Genomic DNA, 20,192 nt, shown 5'->3' with positions numbered 1-20,192 from the left:
CGAAATTGGCTCAGCGAGGCCAGTGTAGCTAACGCTACTCTGACATAACCATATAACGGTCACTATATGTGCTGATAACTAATACCAAGTAGCTCAGAGGTGTCATATATATTAAATTATAACACAAATTTTCTTTTAAAGATGACAAAAATGTTAACAGCCACAAGAGGTAGCAGCCAAATGCCTACCATCACAATCTCAAAGGCTGTGCTTTACCTTCAAAGTGAGTGCTGGCTGTGCAGACAAGTGCCAAAATTGTGCAATCGCTCAACACTACCAACTGTTGCTTCTGTCCAAATCGTATGTTAAGCAACGTCAGAAGCTTACAATGTTGCATTTTGAAGTGAGAACAAACTGCTATATTTCACCTACTATTGTGGATGTCTGGCGGGGAAACAATCAAGGCTATTATGTTTTCTGAAGTATGCACAATAAGGCTGTCAATTGCAATTGAGGACGAGTCATAATTGAGCAAACGTGGCACGTTCATGGTGCACACGATTATTAGAGGAGGTCAGACTCACCTATGCTTTCTGTCCACGAAGCAGTGGCTTTCACATGTAGTATCACAGTTAATACTGCTAGCATAGACTCTGTTGAGATACGATTGTTCAAAATGCAAACAGTATAAACCTTTAGTAACACAGTATACTATATTTACTTGACTGTAACGCGACCATGAATGTAATGCAAGGGCTGACTTTTCATTGAGTCCAGCAAGAAAAAAATGTATCATTTCGATATTTGAACGCAATGTAAGGGTTGAGATTAGGTAAACAAAATCTGGAGAAAAATTTACGTTCCATTCGAGTAAACAAGGCACGTTGTGAAGAGTATTTCTTGAACTGAAATCATGAATTTCTGTGATATGGAAAGAGTAAAGAATAGTGTATACACAATCAATAAAGCAAGCTGCGGTACCTGCAAACATAATTATTCATTGTAAATATAAAAAAAAAAAGGAGCTTCTGTTGCTTCTTTTGTCTCGCATAAACTATGGGTATAAAGGTGCACTTACAAAACTGAAATTCACTCAAAATTATGGTAGTCCAAGGAACCCTTTATTCATATAAGTATCTTCCAAGGGCTTCTAAAACAATAAAATGTAAGGCAGAATCACTAACAAGGAAATATTGCGAGAGAAAATGCATGTCACCACTATGTGTGTAACACCTCATTTTGCATAGGTAGTATGTGCAACTACATTACAGTAGTAACGTTTAATGATACAGAACCCTGACATCAAGTTCACCCCTGTGCCTAAGAGTAATCACTGAGTGCTGCAAGTTCATACACTAGAAGGGGTTTTTGGGCTACATGCTGTCTACTGCACAGATATTAATTTTGTAACAAGCATTATAAATAAAAAACATCTCAATCATATGTAACAACAAATAGTATCTTTAAAAAATGCTTTGTTTTTATCAAAAAAGATAATGGCAAGGAATTCATCAAATTCTGACTTATGTCAACACACATAGGTTTGATAAGGCTACATGAGCACCACCTCTTCATGTTACCACTCCACAAATCTTTGTGACCATGAGTTGTAACGAGCTAATCTCGGAGACCTAAGTAAATATATGTGCATAGTGTACACTGAATAAAAATTCTCCTATATTGCTCCAGGATTGACTAGAGTAGCAGCAGCTAGTGCAGTGGCTAAAGAGGTGGTCCTCCAAACCTTTCGATTCATCAGATGGTAACTGCGACAGCTCAACAAAACAGCACACTGGCAATAAGAACAATAAGCAAAACCACTATCGCATGTGCCACTTCATATATGAGCTTTGGGCTGAATACAGTCAGCACGAAAAGATGATACCTCTGGATCACCATCAGTGCCAAGTACCAGGCGGTGACCGAAAACTTTGCCAACAAGAACGTGCAACACACTAGCAGCCGTGTCCTGCCGTGGCCCCTCTTAAGCTCTTGGTCTTGGGGCTGGGTGAATCGCTTCCAGAACATAAGCAACCAGAAGATGAGGCTACTGTACGTGTGAGACACCATCAGGAAACCAACCAGAAAAGGATTGTAACTACTCACGCCAACATAGCCAGCTGAAACGCTAATGGTTGACAGCTTGTTGGAATTGCCCTGATAAAAGTGACAGCACATACCGAACCAGAGGTACAGAAGTGCTCGGTAGGATGCAGTCAGAGGAAGCTCGCACAGCAAATCATTAACAGCATTCTCCAGGACAATGACAAGTGCAAACATGGGGACATTCTGAGGCACATGGAGGAGCAGGCAGAGTAGCATCCATGACTGAATCACAGCTGTCGGAAAGTCACAAACGTTGCCCGAGCGGTACTGCTGTAACATGCCAAATACTACCAAGAGGGGCAGGTACCAGTAGAAGTTTTCAACACCTTGGGCGTCACCGTAATATATAAGCTTCATCTTGTATAGGCACAGGTCTAAGAGCGCGAGGTAGAGGAGGAACGAAGACAACGGTTTTCCCTGGCGCACAGTGGTTAAGATGACTGCAACGATACCCACAAAAATTAGAAATGCCAGCACATGCCGATTACTGCTATCGCCAAGCCAGTCGGCTACATCAGGAACGTGGGCCCACTTGTCGCCTGTGCTGTTCCACGAGCGAAGCACCCTGAGAAGAGCCATAATGCCAAGGCCCTTCCTGAAAGTTAGCAGAGGGCTGTGTGCACTGAGACGAGAGTAGTAGAAGCATAGAATCAACACAACAGTCGTTGTCATGAAGTACCATGTAAGGTGTTCTTCCTCGATAAAACTGGAAGACACAAAGCTGATTCCATGAAGGACCGTGCACGAAAGAATGAAGATGTGAAGGAACTCTGGTGTTTCGAGGCGGTAAAAGGGCCAGAAGAAGAAGGAAGTAGCGAGGGCTGTAACTGTGGCAGAGAGCAGTGATAGGAGGCCTGACCAGGTACCATTGCTACAGCTCTGACTAGATGGGAAGAAGGCACACAATGTGGAGTACTCGAAGAAGGCGAACATAGCACTTAGCACAAAAGCGGTCTGGCGAATTTGGGGAATACGATGGCCATAACCCTGAACTACAGACAACATCAACATAAATAATGTTAGGGAACCTTTCAGTGAGACTGACACACCAGTTCCCACAAGCGTCATATCAACTACTGTACTGGCACTTAAAAGGGCACTCTGAATGTCAGACATAATGTTCAGAAGTAGTGATTGTCTCACTGCAGCTTCTTGCTTGGTGCTAGTCTGGATGCTGTGTGAAACATCAAGGAATGTGCACAGGGCTTCTTTAGCCAGTGCAAAAAGCTTGTCACTGCTTCCGAACTCTGCTACATACACAGAAAGCAACTGCTGCAGATTGTACTGTAGGAGATACAGCTGCTCTGAAGTTGTGTAGTTAGCAGCAGCAAGGACAGCTGGTACAGCAATACCAAAGCTGCCCTTTGGAATAGGAAGACCTATGAGAAGGCTGAGTGTAGGGGTGACGTCGACCTGAGCCACTGTTTGCGGCACTGTCGTCTGCCAGCGGTCAAGTGTCCATCCGCGCGTCGGGATCAGTATAAGTGGAGTAATGACTTCAAGTTCGGAGCTACCACCATGGTTTCCAGCTGTGGTCATGCCGTGGTCTCCCGTAACCAAGATCAGGTAGTTCTCATCTGTTCTCTCACTTAGTGAACGATGTATCACAGACAGAATGTCATCCATCTCGGTGAGCTTGCGATCGACGAGTGGTGACGACGGGCCATGGGAGTGGCCGATGTGGTCCAGCCCCAAATAATGCAGAATCAGGACATCCCAGTCGTGAGCCTCCATCTCTGCTGGCACGTGCCGGGACACATTGTGGTCGACCTCGGTGTAGTCCGAGACGAAGAAAGACGTTGTGCCGTCGTGACGATTGAAGTGACCTGGCAGTATCCTTAGCCAGGTGTCGTCGCCGTAAAAGGCGACACGAAGACCTGCGGTTCGCGCCTGGTACACCCAGTTGTCTTCTCCGATGGCAGCTGCATTCAGGTTGAGCGCGACGTCCCCGAAGCCCGGCACCGTGCCAGTCAGCAGCGTCTTAATGCGCGGCAGCGTCACAGTAGGCGAGTAACCCTGACAGCGGTACAGTAGGGCTTCGTTACTTCGCAGCAAGGAAGTGACGAAAGGCATAGAGTCTGGGCGCGATGCGACGAAGTCGAACCGGAGTGCGTCGATTAGAACAAACACCAACTTCAGTTTTGGTTTAGGGGCGACAGCTGTCGCTGGCTTGGCTGCCTCGGACACTCCACATATCTTATAAGGATAACTTACATCCTCTGCGGACGAGTGCCCCGCAGGTTTCTTGACAACACCTAAGAATCCGCACCCGAAAAGTGTCAGCCCGATTACGTAGGTGACAGCTACGAACCAGAGAATGCACCACTGCTTGGCGTACATGTTGACTTTCTCTTGTTTTTCGCAACGCAGAAAATAGTTTCGCTTTGAAAGGATCAGACGACCTACAGCAGTCCCGGCGTTTTCATTCTACCGCTCTGACCTGTGTCAGCGCTCTTGACCTCAGGTGCAAAGACCGACTTCTGTGTGCCTACAGAGCTGGTTTCTGTTACAGTACACCATCGGCAGCTTGAAAGGCCCTTTTCTGTCGGTGTTGAGCAAGTGTAGAGTCTTAGAAATTAAAACCGACATTCCTCTGCGTTCATGTGAATTCGTGCGATCGCATCAGGCCTTAAGTAATCGGCGTTTCGACACCCAGGTCGCCATTTTTAGCAATCGCGCAATTACATTCAGGCCACGGGCGTCTCCTCGGCATATGAGATGCTCCCGTAGTTTCGGCGATGAGCATTAACTGTAGCAGAGTCCGAAATATAAGAAAAGTAGCTTCAAGAGTAAGTTGACTGTCGCTGGACATCTGTAGCGCTTGTAGAATAGAACGTAATGTCTCTGGTGGTGTCACAAAATACGGATAAACTCTTCATAAACCAGCTACGCACCAAAGATTAACACGGTGTCACGCCATAAGCGCGACTTGGATACTTTTGTCAACATGCGCGACGATGGTCGCATTTCGCCCAGCTCTACCATACTGGCTACCCCTGTGGCTATGGCTAATTTAGGGGCTCGATCAAGACAGACGCACTCTGAGACACGTGCTCTGAGACGCACTATCTTGCACTCAGTACAAAAACAACGATAATGAAATGTAAGAATGGTCATTAGCTGTGGTATGTCATTCAAAAAATAAATAAATAAAAGAACGTAACGTTACCTCGGTTGTCTGCTTATGTAAAAACATTTCTGAAATCCCCAAGCGTATGGCCTCTTATGTCTTTCGAGATCACAATTCACAATCGCCTACAAGTTCGTAACATTAGTTTGCCATGAATATTACAGAAATAAAAAAAAGTGTCATGTTAATGCATTTTCTTCAAGTGACGACTGTGACGATGATGAAATGGTTACACAATAAATAGTCATAGCAACGGATTATAAAAAATAGGCGCTTATTTATTACGTTTGTGACGTACATTGTTTTTTTAGGCAATGTGGGCTTTTTGAGATTAGCTTTTCTTACTTTCTTTCTTTATCTATTTATTTATTTATTTTTTGAAGCAGCAATACGCGTGGCTCATGGAGACCACAGAATGCGATCTTACTACAGTGGCTAGAACTAATCTTACCGCAAAATTTGTGCAAAAAACTGGCGCCGGTAAGCGCAAACTTGTGCGCAATCAGCGTGCGGTAATGAACGCAAGTCATTACTACGCTTGTCTTATGGCTTGTCCCACAGTGAACTAAGCTCCCTTGAAGAAATCTAGGGACCTCACAGTGAACCAGCTGGTAGTAAACTTATCCGAACTTTTAAAAAGTGACGGGCAGCGGCGCCACTGCCGCGATCTTCGGCCGCTTCGGCTCTGCGCAGTCGTCTTCAAAGGCATGTCCTCCTCTTCTACACTGCCTTCGATGCACAGCGTACTCTCCTCCTCGACAGTTCCAGCGTAGGTTGGCACAGGCTGAAGGAAAGAGACGAACTAAATAGAAAAGGGAGATCGCTCTTTCTCTTCTCACTCCTTCCACTACTCTCGCCTCCAGTGGCGCTAGGGTAAACATGGCGGATCTGTGCGATCGGGTTACTGCAGTTTGTAGATTTGTTGACCTTTAGGTTTTGTGGCCCCCGGGAACCGCGGATCCTCGCCGCGCTCGCTATGACGGACCAACTTGGGATTACGCACACCAGCCATGCGGTCCACCGTGAGCCCTGTACCAAAGGTAAGCCTCACCGACGAACGAAAACGGAGCAGTTCCAGTCTGGCTGACACATCGTGCGGAGGACAAGCGCGATCAATAGGAGACCGTCAATTTCGGTTTTGGGCCCCCCGTGATGGTGCACTCGACAACACCGTGTTCGGCCCGATGGCTCTCGGATAACAGTTCCCGTCGCCAGTGTATGTTCGGGTACGGTGTGAATAAACGTGTGTGCGGATGAGCCGATCCGTGCCGTGGCCGAACTACGCTATGTGCCGCCGCAGTACCTAGCAGTCCCAAGCGGGTCAGCAGCGTGATCGAACGAAAACGGCTGCCGCAGTAGACACCCGTCGCGCGTTTCGAGACTTTTCAGCGAGCGGCGTTTCGTTTTCGTTGGCCCACACTGCAAGCTGGCTTTATTAATAAAGGGAACCCTTATTAAGTCGCGCCGATCTAGCGTGTGGTAGCACCGAAAACTCGGACCGCTAAATACAGGACAGCCCTCGAGCTCGTTGTAAGTCGCTGCGGCAGAAGCGATCACACTCCGAGCGCTACACTAGACGTGTCGCCGTACCCGAAATCGTGCGTTTTTGAGGTCGGGATCATCGGTTTTTTTTTTTTTTTTTTTCTCGATTCCCCCGAACACCTTTAAGGAGGGTCATGCGTTTTATACCCCGCCCCGCTTTTGTCATTTGTATTTTTTATGGAAACTTTTCTGATCGTGGAGAGGGAATAAACGGGACACTACTTTCTCGCGCGATTTGGGGTGTATATTTCGTGTACGCGTGAATTTCCCACACCGTGCGCCGTTGGCTGAGCCGCTCGGAGTTGCTGTCGAGGGAGCGAAAGAGAAGGAAAAAAAAAAGTTTTTGAAAGTAGATCAATACGCTCGTGCGCAGGGCCCCCCTCCGCACCCCCACGTGAGACGGCGGGGCTCGTTTCTCGCTCCCTGCGCCTTGTCAGGATGAGGGTCGCTGGGCGGCAAGGGGCACGCAGGTTAACGGTGCTTTCGTTTCCTTATTTCTTCTTTTCGTCGACTAGACTCGCGCTTTTGTGCCTTTTCGTCTCGGGAAGTTGGCGGCTGCCTGGCAAGAACGTAGCCTCCGCGCCGAAGCGACGATACCGGCAAGCTTGTCCGAAACGACGTGCGGCGCAAATTTTTTTTTTGAGGGACAGCGGGCTAGGCCGCACTCGTCGCTGGCGATGCGGCGGCAGCGTGAGTCTAAAATAAGTGGGGGACGACGGAGGCTAGACGATGAAGATAGAAGCAGAACAAGAAACAGCGCGACGCATTTTTCGTTCTTGCAACTTACCTGCTGCCAGTTGTTGCTTCGCGTGTTTTTTTTCTTCTCTCTCCGTGCTTTTCGAAGCTAGAGCAAGCGTAACCCGATCAGCGTGGTTCGCGCGCCAGAGAATTCTCGCTGTCGGTCGAAGAGCGCGCACCTCGGCTTTTTTATTTGTCGCTGTTACATCGTTGTGGGTCGAACTCCTCGCGGTCGCGCGACAACAGTCCTAAAATATAGAAGCGGGCGAGGGGACCTTTTTCCGTCCTCGCGCAGGAATTCGAGGCGGCCGTAGTCACTGGCTGCCGGGGTCGTCTGTCGGTTTAGGAATGCGTGCGAGACTGTCCCCGACCCAACGCGCTCGTCTTGGGACCGCGTGCATTTGATTGCGCGATTCATCTCGTTCACTTTCTCCCCAGATTACTATAGTGCGCTACGCATTGACCTTTGTCGCTTGCCCGAGGCCCGTCGGAATTCGTGATCTGTGACGTTCTACTACACTATGAATCACACGGCCTGGCAGCACCAACTGTTGGCTCCGCAACTTGGTGTCGTTTGACCTGCGGCCGCATGGACTTGACGAACCAAGCATTCGACATTGCCGTTTCGTGGCCTCATACGTCGGCGTGTGCTTTTTATTGATTCTTATTTTCCTTCTTTCGAGAGATGGTGGTTTATTCAGCCGATTGACCAGGCTAGATGAACGTGTTACGGTTTTTAATATGAAAAAAAAAAATATATTAACAGGTGCCAACTTTTCGAACTAGTGGACTTGAAGAAGAAAGTACACTTGTCGAAATGGTGACTCCAGCTTGCAACCATGGTTTATAGGTTCTTTTTTTTTTCAGTTTACAGATATTTTATGTTACTTAGCAAAGAGGAAGTCATGCGGACGTCGTCCGCGAAGCACACGCTCAGGGATTTATGCATTCTCACCACTCTAGCCTTGCCCCCTTGCGTCAGCAATATTCTCACCCCAGCGCTTTCTATGTTGTGGTGACACCGAAATTCGAAATGCTAGATAAACCCGTCCATACGCGTTGCCCCGTTTCACCAATTTCCGTTGATCTTCAGTGGGTTTATAGTTCTCGATTGTTGGCCTGAAGGTCGCGGGTTCGAATCCCGGTTTTGGTGGCCGCATTTCGATGCAGGCGAAGAATGCCCGAACTCCGTGTTTAGTTCACATCAAATAACCCAGGGCGGTGAACATTTCTGGCGCCTACCGCGTCTCTCGTGTAATCATATCATATATCGGCTTGAGAAGTTCAACCGCACATATTACTATAATATTGATTACCCATCCCTGACACTCCTGAACTTGCAGACATACGTGCTTTCAGCCAATGAGCGTGGCCAACGCCTCCTAGATTTCCCGTGCCTGTCGGATTATAGGCGGTCACTTGGGAAGCGGCGGTCGTCGGAACTGCGGTGGTGGCGCCACTCAAGTAGGGAGTGTCTTTAAATAGGTTTTTTACGTTTTCAAAACTTATATGCAACAAAAATAACGTAAAAAAACTTTAAAAGGGCGTAAACGTAATTATAATTAACCCTACGTTATTGAAGCCGTCATTCAGCAAGCAACTTTTTTTAATACAAGGCATCCTCCGAAATTAGTAGCAAACGCCTAAATTGCCGATCTCAAAGGCCGAGTACAAAACCTTTACCCCTACGTGGGCAGCGCTGCCATAAAATGACCGGCGTTTCGCGCTCATCCGGCAGGCACAGGAAATCTAGGAGGCGTTGGCGTATGCCGTTTCTGGGACAGTCCAGGGCAGCCCGGAGCAACAAATCGAAGACGCCCAATGGGAACGGGTTTCTATCAGGACTTGCGTGGAACACGTTTTCACTTTTTCCCATTTGGATTTTTTTATCGTTATGTGCATTTCAACATGAACGAGTAGCGGTCACTTGACGGGACAGAGTATTTGTTTTATTGCGTTTTACTAACTTCTTTATGTAAGTGTGGCCAGACATGCGCGGATTGTGGATACGTTTCTTGCGTATCTACGCATATCGCGAGCTGATAAGCGTATAGTTACCGTACCACGTCTCTCGGCTTCATACGGGCGCAGTCATTGAGCCTTTTACTGATGTACAGGGATACCTGGTCAGAGGTTCTCAAGCAGCGTTGCCATGGGATTATGTGGATTGTCGCTTGCGAACTTAGGACCCCTCCCCGTGTGCTTTGCGATGGGAACGAAATGGAAAGAACACCGCAGGTTTATCTCATGCACCGTGTAGGTTCGGGTGGTCTTAAATCCGGAGACCTCGCTCAGGCGTGGCTAATAATCTTATCGTGCTTTTGATGGGTAGAACACCAGAAAACATTATTAATATTAATGGGACAAAAAAAACAAAACAACCAAGGGCAGCTACACTGTGCAACCTGAGCAAATGCGTAACAGGGTTACGCAGCCGTTCCCGTTTGTAGAGTTCCCACCGCCTCGCTTGCCAAGCCGTCGACGACGTCAAAGCGACACTAAAGGCAAACTGTTAAGTCGACGCTGATCGTTGAAAAAGCAGTCCAGAAACGTCGTAGTGTTAATTTTGGGCCAAGCAAGGAGTTATATTGAAATGAAATCTCGTTTTAGTGGTTCACATCTGGTTGGCGCGTTCACTTCAAGTTACCCGCCTCAAGAAGCGGACCATCTCACGTCACTGTTGCCGTGCGCAACGTGGCCCGGCTTTACAGCGTGGCCGCCGACACGAGTAGCAGCGGAACGAAAACAGTGAAGCCATAGCAATAACAACGGCCATTGATCGATTCCGAGATGGCAGACGTGGTTTGGTTAAACTGGGCCCCGCTAGATGACACGGCCTGTCCAGTTTACCTGCGCGAAAATTGAATTTTCGAACCACTCTTGCCATTCCCCATAGTAACGTCCGGCGGTACTTTTTTTTCCACGAAAAAGAATTAACCAAGCAGCATTTTATTGCGTGTATTGATGTACGGAAGGTTCTTTATTTAGTGCAGTTAGAGCGATTACTAGTGATTAATTCTAGGCGGTCCTTCTGATGTCATCGGGATCATTTTGAAGATGTCCTACCGCGGCGCTTGTGTTCTTGTACATTTACTTTAATTTCTCGGTAAGTAGGGTACTGATGATAATATTGTTGTTTTAGATGTTGACATATACACTGAGCTTTCACTCTGATGTGAATTGTTATTTGACTTTAGTGTCCCTTTAAGCAGTCAAGAGCCTACCAATGGATGTTTAACTAAACCGTGAAGTGCTGTATGATAAGTTAAACTGCTAATTAGGGAAATTAGGTGACTTGAAGCTTTTTGATGTTTTTAAAGACTTAATGGTGTAGTCTGTTTTTTTTTGTATTCTGACTAATTTACAATATCTAATATTTATGTTTAATTGTATTATACACCACGTTTACTACGCCATTTAGTAGGCGTGTAATAAATTACCACGGCCTTTCTTGTTCGCCTCAAATATCTCTCATCTGCCACGATGGCCTGGTTTCGGAGCTCGGCTACTGATCCCTAGGTCTCGGGATCGAATCTCGGCCACGAGACCGCATTCCGAGGGAGTTGACGAAACGCGGCGCATGCATTCTTGCGCATTTACCTTAATTTCTCGGTAAGTAGGGCGCTGCTGTTGATAATATTGTCGTTTTAGATGTTGTCATACATTACTGTGACGCGAATTGTTATTTGACTTTACTGCCCTTTTAATGTGCGAGGCAAGCACGTAGGGTTTCCCCGGCACGAGTACAACCTTGTTAAGAAGACTCGCAAACTAGGTGTGCGCTACATTTTACATACGCTTCATCGACTTCCTCCTGCTTGTTACAGCGGTTGCGAGATGCGTGTCGTTTGCAGCGAGTTCCTGTCAGGTTGTGTGTATCCCCCTCCAGATGCGGCGCCCCGCCGCGGTGGTCTAGTGGCTAAGGTACCCGGCTGCTGACCCGCAGGTCGCGGGATCAAATCCCGGCTGTGGCGGCTGCATTTCCGATGGAGGCGGAAATGTTGGAGGCCCGTGTATTCAGATTTGGGTGCACGTTAAAGAACCCCAGGTGGTCTAAATTTCCGGAGCCCTCCACTACGGCGTCTCTCATAATCATATGGTGGTTTTGGGATGTTAAACCCCACAAATCAATCAATCAGATGCGGTGCCGGAGAGGCAGCCCCGAGGAGAGGAGAATCGTTGCGCTTGCCACCCTCTCTTGCTCAACGCCAGAGTCAGCCGCATGTTTGAGAAGCGTTTCTAGCGATTTTCAGTTAATTAAAGCGATTAATTGTTGGCTAATTATTTATCTTGAGCATCGCTAGGCTTGCCTTAGACTATAGCTGTATTCAACACTTAGTTGTAATCGTGATCCCGCAACACGAGATCTATGGATGAACTAGAAACCGGGCCGCTGAAGTGCTTTACTCTTGAAACGATTCACCGCCACACTTAGCAGGTGGCCTTTCTACAATAAAATAAGCAAAAAAAAAATGAAATTTGACTTTCAATTTCTCGATCAGTGGCGAACCTGTATAGGGAGGCGAAATGAACAACAGTAGAATTCTCAAAAAAAAAAAAAAAATACCCGGTTCAAACTTAGCGCTTGACTTGGCATTCGGTTAAGCTGATTTCACATTGATGCCCACATCTGGTTCAGGCCGCTATTCATAATGTCTGGGATTCTGCGTTCCGAAACCACGATATCGTTATAAGAAACGTTGCAGTGGAGGGCTTCTCGACCAAGTGTTTTTTTTTGTTTTCTTTTCTTTACACAAGCGCGCGGGTCTTTATATCGTGCCATTGGATTCAATCCTGCGACTTTCGTGGCTTCAGCCGAAAACCATGAACTCGGGACCACCGCGAGAGACTACTAGAATAAAAAGAGAGTACTAAAGTACTCTGCTATATACCGCAGCGTGTAGGCTGGTGTCCGTGATCGTGGCGATGCGCTAAGGCGTGAACAGCTAGGTCACTGGTAAAAAAGAAAGAAAGAAAACAAGTAAACCCACATTTCGTGTGTATACACGACGCGTATATGCATGGTCGCCATGGAGTCGACATGTCGCTTGCGCTGGACCTTTGCTTGACGCAGTTGCGGGAGCGAAGTTTGGCGCCGTTTCTCGGAATAGAGACCCGGGGCGATTGTTGCGCTTTTAGCGTGCAGTCATCTGCGTCATCATCGCCACCGCTGGGTGACCTGAAGCCTTGGCCGCGTTCGCTAATGTCTCGCCTTAAATACGGTTCCATGGATATATATGGTTCGAAAAGGGCTCGAAAACGGTGGACAGATCCGCTAATGACGTTTCGGGTCGCCGGAGCGCGCGCGCGGTCTGCGCTTTTATGGCCATTGTGCCCTGACAAGCTGGCTGTGTGTCGTGATAATAATGACTCTTCTCCCCCGGGCTCGTGTTGTGACGGACAAGCGCGCCCCCAGCGTGCTTTTCGTACCCCTGGGTGGTTCTCGTGGTAATGTCCGCGAGAAGCGTCGATGTCACGATTTTACGGCGCAGCAGGCGGAGGCAGTTTAGAGGTCAGAATCAAAGCAGCTATAGTTTACTAGACTAAATCGGGGAATTGTTTGAAAATGAGTATTAGAATACTGCTGCCTGCCGTGATTGATTTCTAGAAGGAAGGAAGGAAGGAAGGAAAAACTTTATTTGCAAGGGTTTGGGACAGGGGTCATGAGCTTGATGGGTGGGGCCCCAAGTCCAGGGCTCCACTGGCTGCCGCCGTCTGTCTGACGTGCCGCAGAAGTGCAAGCTGCACCTCTGGGTCAGAGCTGGCGAGCTGTGCCTCCCATTGCTCGAAAGTATTACAAAGCTTGTACTGACCTAAAAAGGTATCTAAATTTGGTGGTCGTTTTGATTTCTAGAAATCCCATAATTAACGTTGCTATGGTAACAATGGCGTGCGCAGCAGGGTACACCGTAATTAGGAATTGCAAAGTCTTCGTTCGTCGAATCGGGAAATTTTGACCGTCGGCGTCCCGCGTCGGGGACGAGTGGTGCAGCGAGATGACGTCACCATACGGCGTCATGATCGCTTCACAGACCGCCGAGACTTGTGACGTCATCGTGACGTAAAGTCGTACGATGGTGTCGACGACATCACGTTGCACCGTACCTTGGTCAAAGGTGGTCCGATCATGGAGGCAATGTGAAAGGGCGTCAGGTATACAGAAACATTTCTAATGGTGACGAGGCGGCATCAGTACATGGGCTGAGAGTAAGTAGAAGATGGGGTCCGCCTTTTTTCAGTCGATCGTCTTAAGTGAATGCGCAAGGGACTATGCCATTTTTCTTAATGAGGTTTCACACACGTTAACGGCCTGCGGCTTAGTGGACTTCGATGACGTTCACTAGAACCCGTACGTGCTCTTTAAATAGTTTTTTTTTTTAACGGTACGTTGTCCTCTTTTAAGGCCAGAAAGTTGACGTCGCGTACCGAGTCTCAGGCTTTCATCGTGAAATTGTGTCTAGTCAATGTGGCCAAAACACACACACACGCACACACACACACGCACACACACACACGCACACACACACACGCGCACACCGTCAGTGACTCACGTTGACATTTATGTTCATAAATTTGAGAATGAAACTGCGACCTTTAATTTATGTCTTAATAATGAGCGTGTACTGACGAAATCGACAATAGAGAATTTTTTTTAAAGAATAGTTTGTTTCACTTCTCTGTTCTTTTCAGGTTGACTGCGTGACGTAGCGCCTTGTTTTAGTTTAGCTCTTGCCCCGTCAATCTCTACGGGTGCAGAGAAATGTCATTTTTCTTCTCAGCGTTGTCGCCCTACGGGACATTTTGAGAACAGCTTTTGTCGTCAAGCTCATCGCATTTGGTGTGTGATTGCCCTTTATACGTGCGTGAGGGAGCGTGATTCTGTACAACTTTATAAAATACGCTAGTAACCTTTTCGATGAGCAGCGAAAACATCTCTCTAATAGAGAGCATTGCGAAATTACGCCCATCTGTTGGTGGTGAAATGACGTGCGACCGAGAATAGTTGCGCTGATGCAGCTGGGAATATACCGCGCTGGTGTCGTCATCATCACGATGATTATTGTCGTAATTTTATAATACCCGCCCTCAAAATTTTCAACAGCCCTGTAAGGGGTTGCTACAAAAGGCAAGTGCGTAACAAGATTTTTTTTTTTTTTTTTTGAAGAAAGGGCGGAGGTTCAATCATCTTTTATGTGCCGTATTTACTCGACTGTAACACAACCACAATGCCTGAGGGGTGGACCTTTTGGTTGTGTACGGGGAGAACAAGGAAATAAAATTTTTTTTGGTGTTTGATTGTTGCACGAGGGTCGAGTTTATGGGTAGAAAAAATCTAAACACACATAACCGTGCGCGTAACGTTCGAGTATAGCTACGTTGTGTTTGTGCGTGTGTTTGTATGATTGCGTGTGTTTTATGGCACCTGCGAGGTTAAAACATTTCGGAAGAGGGTTAATCCCCCCCCCCCCCAATTATTGTTCACCAGGATTTGTGAGGCACATTGGTGGCGCCGTCGTAGGTATGTGCCTCACTCATTGTGAGGCACATACCTCTTGATTATTGTGATGTCTAAAACTTGCTGGTATGCGTTGTGCACTTATGGTTACAGAATGTGGTACGAAAGAAATTAGTTACGTTAATCGATGAATGCTGAATGATTAACCGACCTTAAGTGTTCACACAGTGGCGGGTTGGTATCTATTCGTGAGCGTAATAGTAGTCGAGTACGGAACTTTATGCTAGAAGCCGGATGGGCTTCTGCGTGTGTTAGCGCGTTGTTTTTGTTTTTCGTGTTTTCTCGACTTCGAATAGGTTTCGGCAAGTTGGAATCGCACTTGCCGAAATTTGGGAGGGTATCGTGCGGTGAAGTAAGAGCGAATTCAACTCGAGTGGTGCACTCTTGTCACATTTTGACGTAAAACATCGTACTAGTAAGATGTATTCGTTTCCACAGCCTTAACCACAAGGCCATAGCACTTTGAAATGTATTGATTGATTTTGGTAACTGAGATGAAACCGAAACTATAGATGTATGCCGATACAGGAGCGCTGTTTGTTGCTTGCGCGCCCTCTCCTCATCACGGCCACAGAAAGTGTATACTGTCGGGTGGCAAGTTTGTTATCGAGTTACGACGAACCAGGAAGAATGGAGCTCACAAAATGCGCATGCGCGCCAATAGCTGGCAGCTGTAACTAAGGCTTTGTGTGCGTTCGAGGAATATTAATAAGGTGGTATAGGGTGGTTACCATGCAAGAGGCGTATAGACCGCGCGCTCTTGCGAAGGCGTATTTACGGAGCAGTTCTGCATGGACAGGCCATCGCGCGAGGCATGTAAAACAAGCCGCAGACAGACAGTGCCGAAAGCGGTTAGGCTCGTCGGGCATATAGCGGGCGTCCTGCGCTATATACCTGCATGCGGTTAATTCGGGCGTTGAACCGCAGCGATGCTCGTTGTCACCGTGTGCCGCTGTCAGTGTGTAGGCCTTTAGTTTGCCGCACTCGTTCTTATAGCGGCTCCGATATTGCGTCTGCGCGGGTTTCGAAGTGGGTGTTTTACCGTTCGCGTTTGCCGTCTCGCGCTATCGTTGCGAAGATCGTCCGCGCATTTGCATTTCGTCCCCCCCCCCCCTTCCCGATTTGCGTTTTCTGTTTTCTTCTTTTACGGCCTGACATAGAGGTTCGAGGGAGACGGACACGCCTTAAGCGGTCCAAGAGACTTTATACCGTGCCGGCCTGCATTCGCGCTTCGGATATGAATCCCCGTTGAAGGGTAACTCTATATTAGCAGTAAGACGCCGAAATTTCTTGGGGCGATAGAGGTATACTATACCTGTTGAAGCGTGCTCTCCCCGGTAACCCTTCATTTCACCCTCAGCGCGGCTCAGGGGAAAGCAGATGTATAGCTGGACACTTATGAGTGGCACTGACTACGTCATTTCGTGTTATATATATATATATGAACAAATAAAGGAGCATTCGCCGCTACGGCGGCTCGGACAAAAAACAAAGTGACGTAAAGAAAAGAGAAACGTAAATCGAAGCCCGGTTGGAGAATGTCGTGTTCCGACAGCTGTGATCTGATCTGCGATGACGTCGACGACACAACCTGTCGCTCGGTTGCTCAGCATCCGCGTGCTGTAAAGTGACGTCACAGTACGCTGTGACGTTTCGCGACAGACGTCACTCCTTGTTGAGTCAGAAGGCGTTCGGAACGCGCTTTAGATCTGTCGCGAGGCGTATCAAACGCCGTACGTCTGCACAGAAGTGAAAGTATCCGTATTTCCTTGCCTATATACATGCTCTATACATCGCTGTCATCCGACACTTCCCTCCTACTGCCCCTTCTGTGGGTCTGTATAACGGTAGTATACCACTCTACGTGGGAATGCTCTGTTCCACAGGGTGTTCCTCCCATCCCCGACCCTTCCTCTTTGCTCTGCTCAGCTTAAGCCGGCAGGAACAGCACGCAGCATCTCTCATCCAGCACGCAAGGCAGTGGAGCCCTGGACTGAGGGCCCCACCCATCGAAAGTTCTTTGTATATATTTTCGCTAATAAAAGTTTATTCTCTCTCTCATCCGAAGGCTCAAGAGTGTCAAACGGTCCTCGGTGGTCGTCATGATACAGTCGAGCCGACTGGCGCCCGACGTCAGGACGGCACAACTGGGCGCTCTGCTTCGCGGTCTCTGTAGTGTTTCGGCTGGTTCTCTCTATACCGCATGATCCTGTGCGCCAGTTTCCATCGCGGCTATATACGTGTCGCGCATTCCGGTCGAAGTGGTGTCGTCTCGGGCAACGCCCTTTTTTTTATTCCTCGTCGAGCGGCGTGCTTGTTTACGTATACACGCGCCGTCGCATGAGTTCTGCAGAAGCAGCAGTGTATAACACCGTGTAGACAGTACACACTACTACACCTCTTTTTTTGCCCCATTTGCCGCCTGGTCCCTGTAGCGCGCGCGGCACATAGCCGGGCCAGACAGCGGGTCTCTGACGCCGTCGCGGCTCCTATAGACATAATAATAGCGTGCCGCTGTATACGTGCATGCGTGAGTTGAAGTGAGGGAGTGCGCGTTTCTTTCATTGACTTTCTTTATTTTTTTCACCCGGCGTGCTCGAGTGTGTGCCACGCGCCCCCATTGTTTTGACTTTTTTTTTTTTCGGCCCGGGATCGCGCGCCGCCTTGACACCACTGGAACCTCCTTCCCCTCTTGACTTCCCGCTCAGTTTCTCTTTTGTGTCGTACGGCGGCTGTGTCCACTTCCCCGGCTATTTTCATCTCCTCCTCGCATTGCCCCACCCCCCTTTCCTTTTATTTTCTCCTCTGTATTGTCCCCCTATTTCGCAACCACCCCGTATACTCTGCGTGGCGGCGTCTAAGCGTTCTTTGACGCTCTGTGTGTAGGAGGCCAGTGTGTACTCAGCCTCGGGAGGCGTTGCCGTAGCTTGAAATCCTCGCAGCCGCCGCGCCTACCGTTGGTCTACCTGTACAGCGGGTACGCGAAAGAACAAAGGCGCCCCCTTGTGTCCGTCGACGACCCTCCCTGGGCCTCTCCCCGTGGAACTCTCCCGAAGTTTCACTCGGGTTTGCCGGGGTGCTCCGTCGGTAGCGCTTACGGCGAGATGTATAGTGTACAGACCCCATTTAGTAAACGTCGTGTGTTCAAACTGCAGTCGCCCCCTGTTCTTTGATCACCCGCCCCCCGTCGGCGGTGTTTTCGTTCGCCGACTGACGCAAACGTGATGTGCGTGTACAACGCAGCTGGCGCTATGGTACACATCGTGTGCTGCGCGCCTTGTCAGGACCGTCGAAACTTTCCGCGAAGTTTTGCTTTTGCAGCGTCGGGATCACCGGTGCTTATTTTAGAGTTACGAAATGTAAACCAAGGGACGGCAAATGACGGCGTAAAGCTATGGGGTTAGGTTCCCCAATTTAACGTTGCAGTGAAGAGCCTATAATGATTAAAATTCATCCGGGGCTTTCGTTTATCGCTTCTATGCTTATGAATAGGGGCACTCCGCCCCTATTCATAAGATATAACCAACAGAGAACAAGACGCCGAACTATATTCTTAAATTGGGCATTCTTACTCTGAGATGAGGCAGAAAGAAAAGACACTATAGTCGGATACAGCTTAAGAAGTCAGCGGAGACCCCGCCCAGACGACCGAAGCGCGACAGCGTATCACCTCAGCGACGAAAGAAATAGTCCCGCTCCTGCTCTCGGCAACGTTTTCTGTAGGCGGAGTCAACGGCAGTCCGGCTTATTACGTCAGTTTGGAGTACACGTCCATTGGTGCAGGCTTGCGTGCATCCGCCTTTGAGGAGGAAATGCCGCTTGCTCCTAATGTTGTAGCAGACGATTTATACGCAGCGACGCCGCCATAAAACCTTTCGTACTATACAGCCTGCCCACAGCCTGATACAGCCTGCCCACAGCCTGTCATGGATACAGCCTGTCATGGTTTGAAGAGTTTGAACAGCGAAAGCTGTTATTTCAAAACTAGGGTCACGCGCGGCGCCGTAGTTGTCCGCCGCCGCCGGTGTCCGTAGCAACTATCTCGAAATAACCTAGTACCAAGGACACATTGGGGCTCAAACCCGGGTCTGCTGCGTGTTATCCCAGTACTCTACGACTGAACCACGCCGGTGCTTGAGAATTGTTCGCAAACTTGCCTTATAGGCAGGCTTGATATATGGAAAGGAATCACGTTAATATGAGTAATAAAGCGTTTTAATACAGCAAAAGAACAACGAAGCGTCACACAATGCGAATAGCGTAACTAGTGGGTCGTCCAATGCCCCAACCCATTACAAAAGCTTGTTTTTGATCGAGCATTAACTGTGGCGCATATACCCACTTCAGGCATAATTCCTCATCGTCGTCAGCCGCTTCATCAACAATTGGCACAAAATTCCTTGTAAGTGTTTAGCGGATACAACGCTTCTCAAAAAAAAAAAATGGCGAAGGTTAGCATAGCGAATGCCGGCCTACTACAAAGAAAAAAATATTAATGCCTTAGTGGGTACCCGGCAAGTGTGCTTGCAGCAGTTACTCAATGAGTGTTTAGAAAAGGCCCTGAAAGGCCGTTCTATATTTATCGCTTTGACTGTGCTGCGCCTTCCGCGCAGGCCTGGCGTTTTGTGTGTGTGTGTGTGTGTGTGTGTGTGTGTGTGTGTGTGTGTGTGTGTGTGTGTGTGTGTGTGTGTGTGTGTGTGTGTGTGTGTGTGTGTGTGTGTGTGTGTGTGTGTGTGTGTGTGTGTGTGTGTGTGTGTGTGTGTGTGTGTGTGTGTGTGTGTGTGTGTGTGTGTGTGTGTGTGTGTGTGTGTGTGTGTGTGTGTTAGGTAATTGACCTCGTACCAATTACTGGATTTGCACTTTCGAAATTAGTCCTCGTGAGTGTGGTGAATGTTTTGCATCTCTTTGGTAAATGAGCCGTCATTAGGTGCGAGGGAGATTAGTACGTGACGCCACACTCTTACGGATAGTGTACATCCGTTTCCTCACTGAAACGTAGCACTCACGAACTGTCGTATCGGTTGAAATGGCCCGACTCATTCATTTAGGCGCGTAGTATACTGAGCGCAGTCGGGGCGGAAGCGTACAGGTGGCGCGACGTGCGCAGCGAGTGAGCCATAAAGCGACGGCGGAAGCGAGTTAATGGTCCGTACATCACCGCGAGCTCGCGAAGTGTGCATTCTGTAGTGCCTATTGTGCCGCGTTTTGCCGGTGTCATCC

The 20,192-nt window shown here is 48.3% G+C and overlaps 2 protein-coding genes across 4 annotated transcripts in view; one reads left to right on the top strand and one right to left on the bottom strand.

Annotated features, from left to right (window-relative positions):
• Nucleotides 1-1,538: 1,538 nt before the first annotated feature.
• Nucleotides 1,539-4,572, bottom strand: PIG-G (phosphatidylinositol glycan anchor biosynthesis class G). The gene has a single exon (XM_037430067.2). It carries the CDS (start codon nucleotides 4,384-4,386, stop codon nucleotides 1,717-1,719), a length of 2,670 nt encoding a protein of 889 aa, XP_037285964.2. The 5' UTR covers nucleotides 4,387-4,572; the 3' UTR covers nucleotides 1,539-1,716.
• Nucleotides 4,573-6,075: 1,503 nt separating this feature from the next.
• LOC119178328 (rho GTPase-activating protein 23) overlaps nucleotides 6,076-20,192 on the top strand; it is a 113,875-nt gene continuing 99,758 nt past the window's right edge. For all 3 annotated transcript variants that reach the window (XM_037429517.2, XM_037429516.2, XM_075888443.1), the window contains exon 1: nucleotides 6,076-6,216. The gene's annotated coding sequence lies outside the window, so the exon portion shown is untranslated. The remainder of the gene's footprint in view (nucleotides 6,217-20,192) is intronic.

This window comes from Rhipicephalus microplus, chromosome 1 (genome assembly GCF_043290135.1).
Source record: "Rhipicephalus microplus isolate Deutch F79 chromosome 1, USDA_Rmic, whole genome shotgun sequence".
In the NCBI taxonomy this organism is placed as follows: Eukaryota; Metazoa; Arthropoda; class Arachnida; order Ixodida; family Ixodidae; genus Rhipicephalus; species Rhipicephalus microplus.
The sequence above is the reverse complement of the archived record's forward strand: the minus strand, read 5'-3'. Positions and strand labels throughout refer to the sequence as shown.

What these genes read in the sequence shown, in the direction of transcription:
- PIG-G (XM_037430067.2), bottom strand. Translation starts at nt 4,386, where the DNA reads ATGTACGCCAAGCAGTGGTGCATTCTCTGGTTCGTAGCTGTCACCTAC.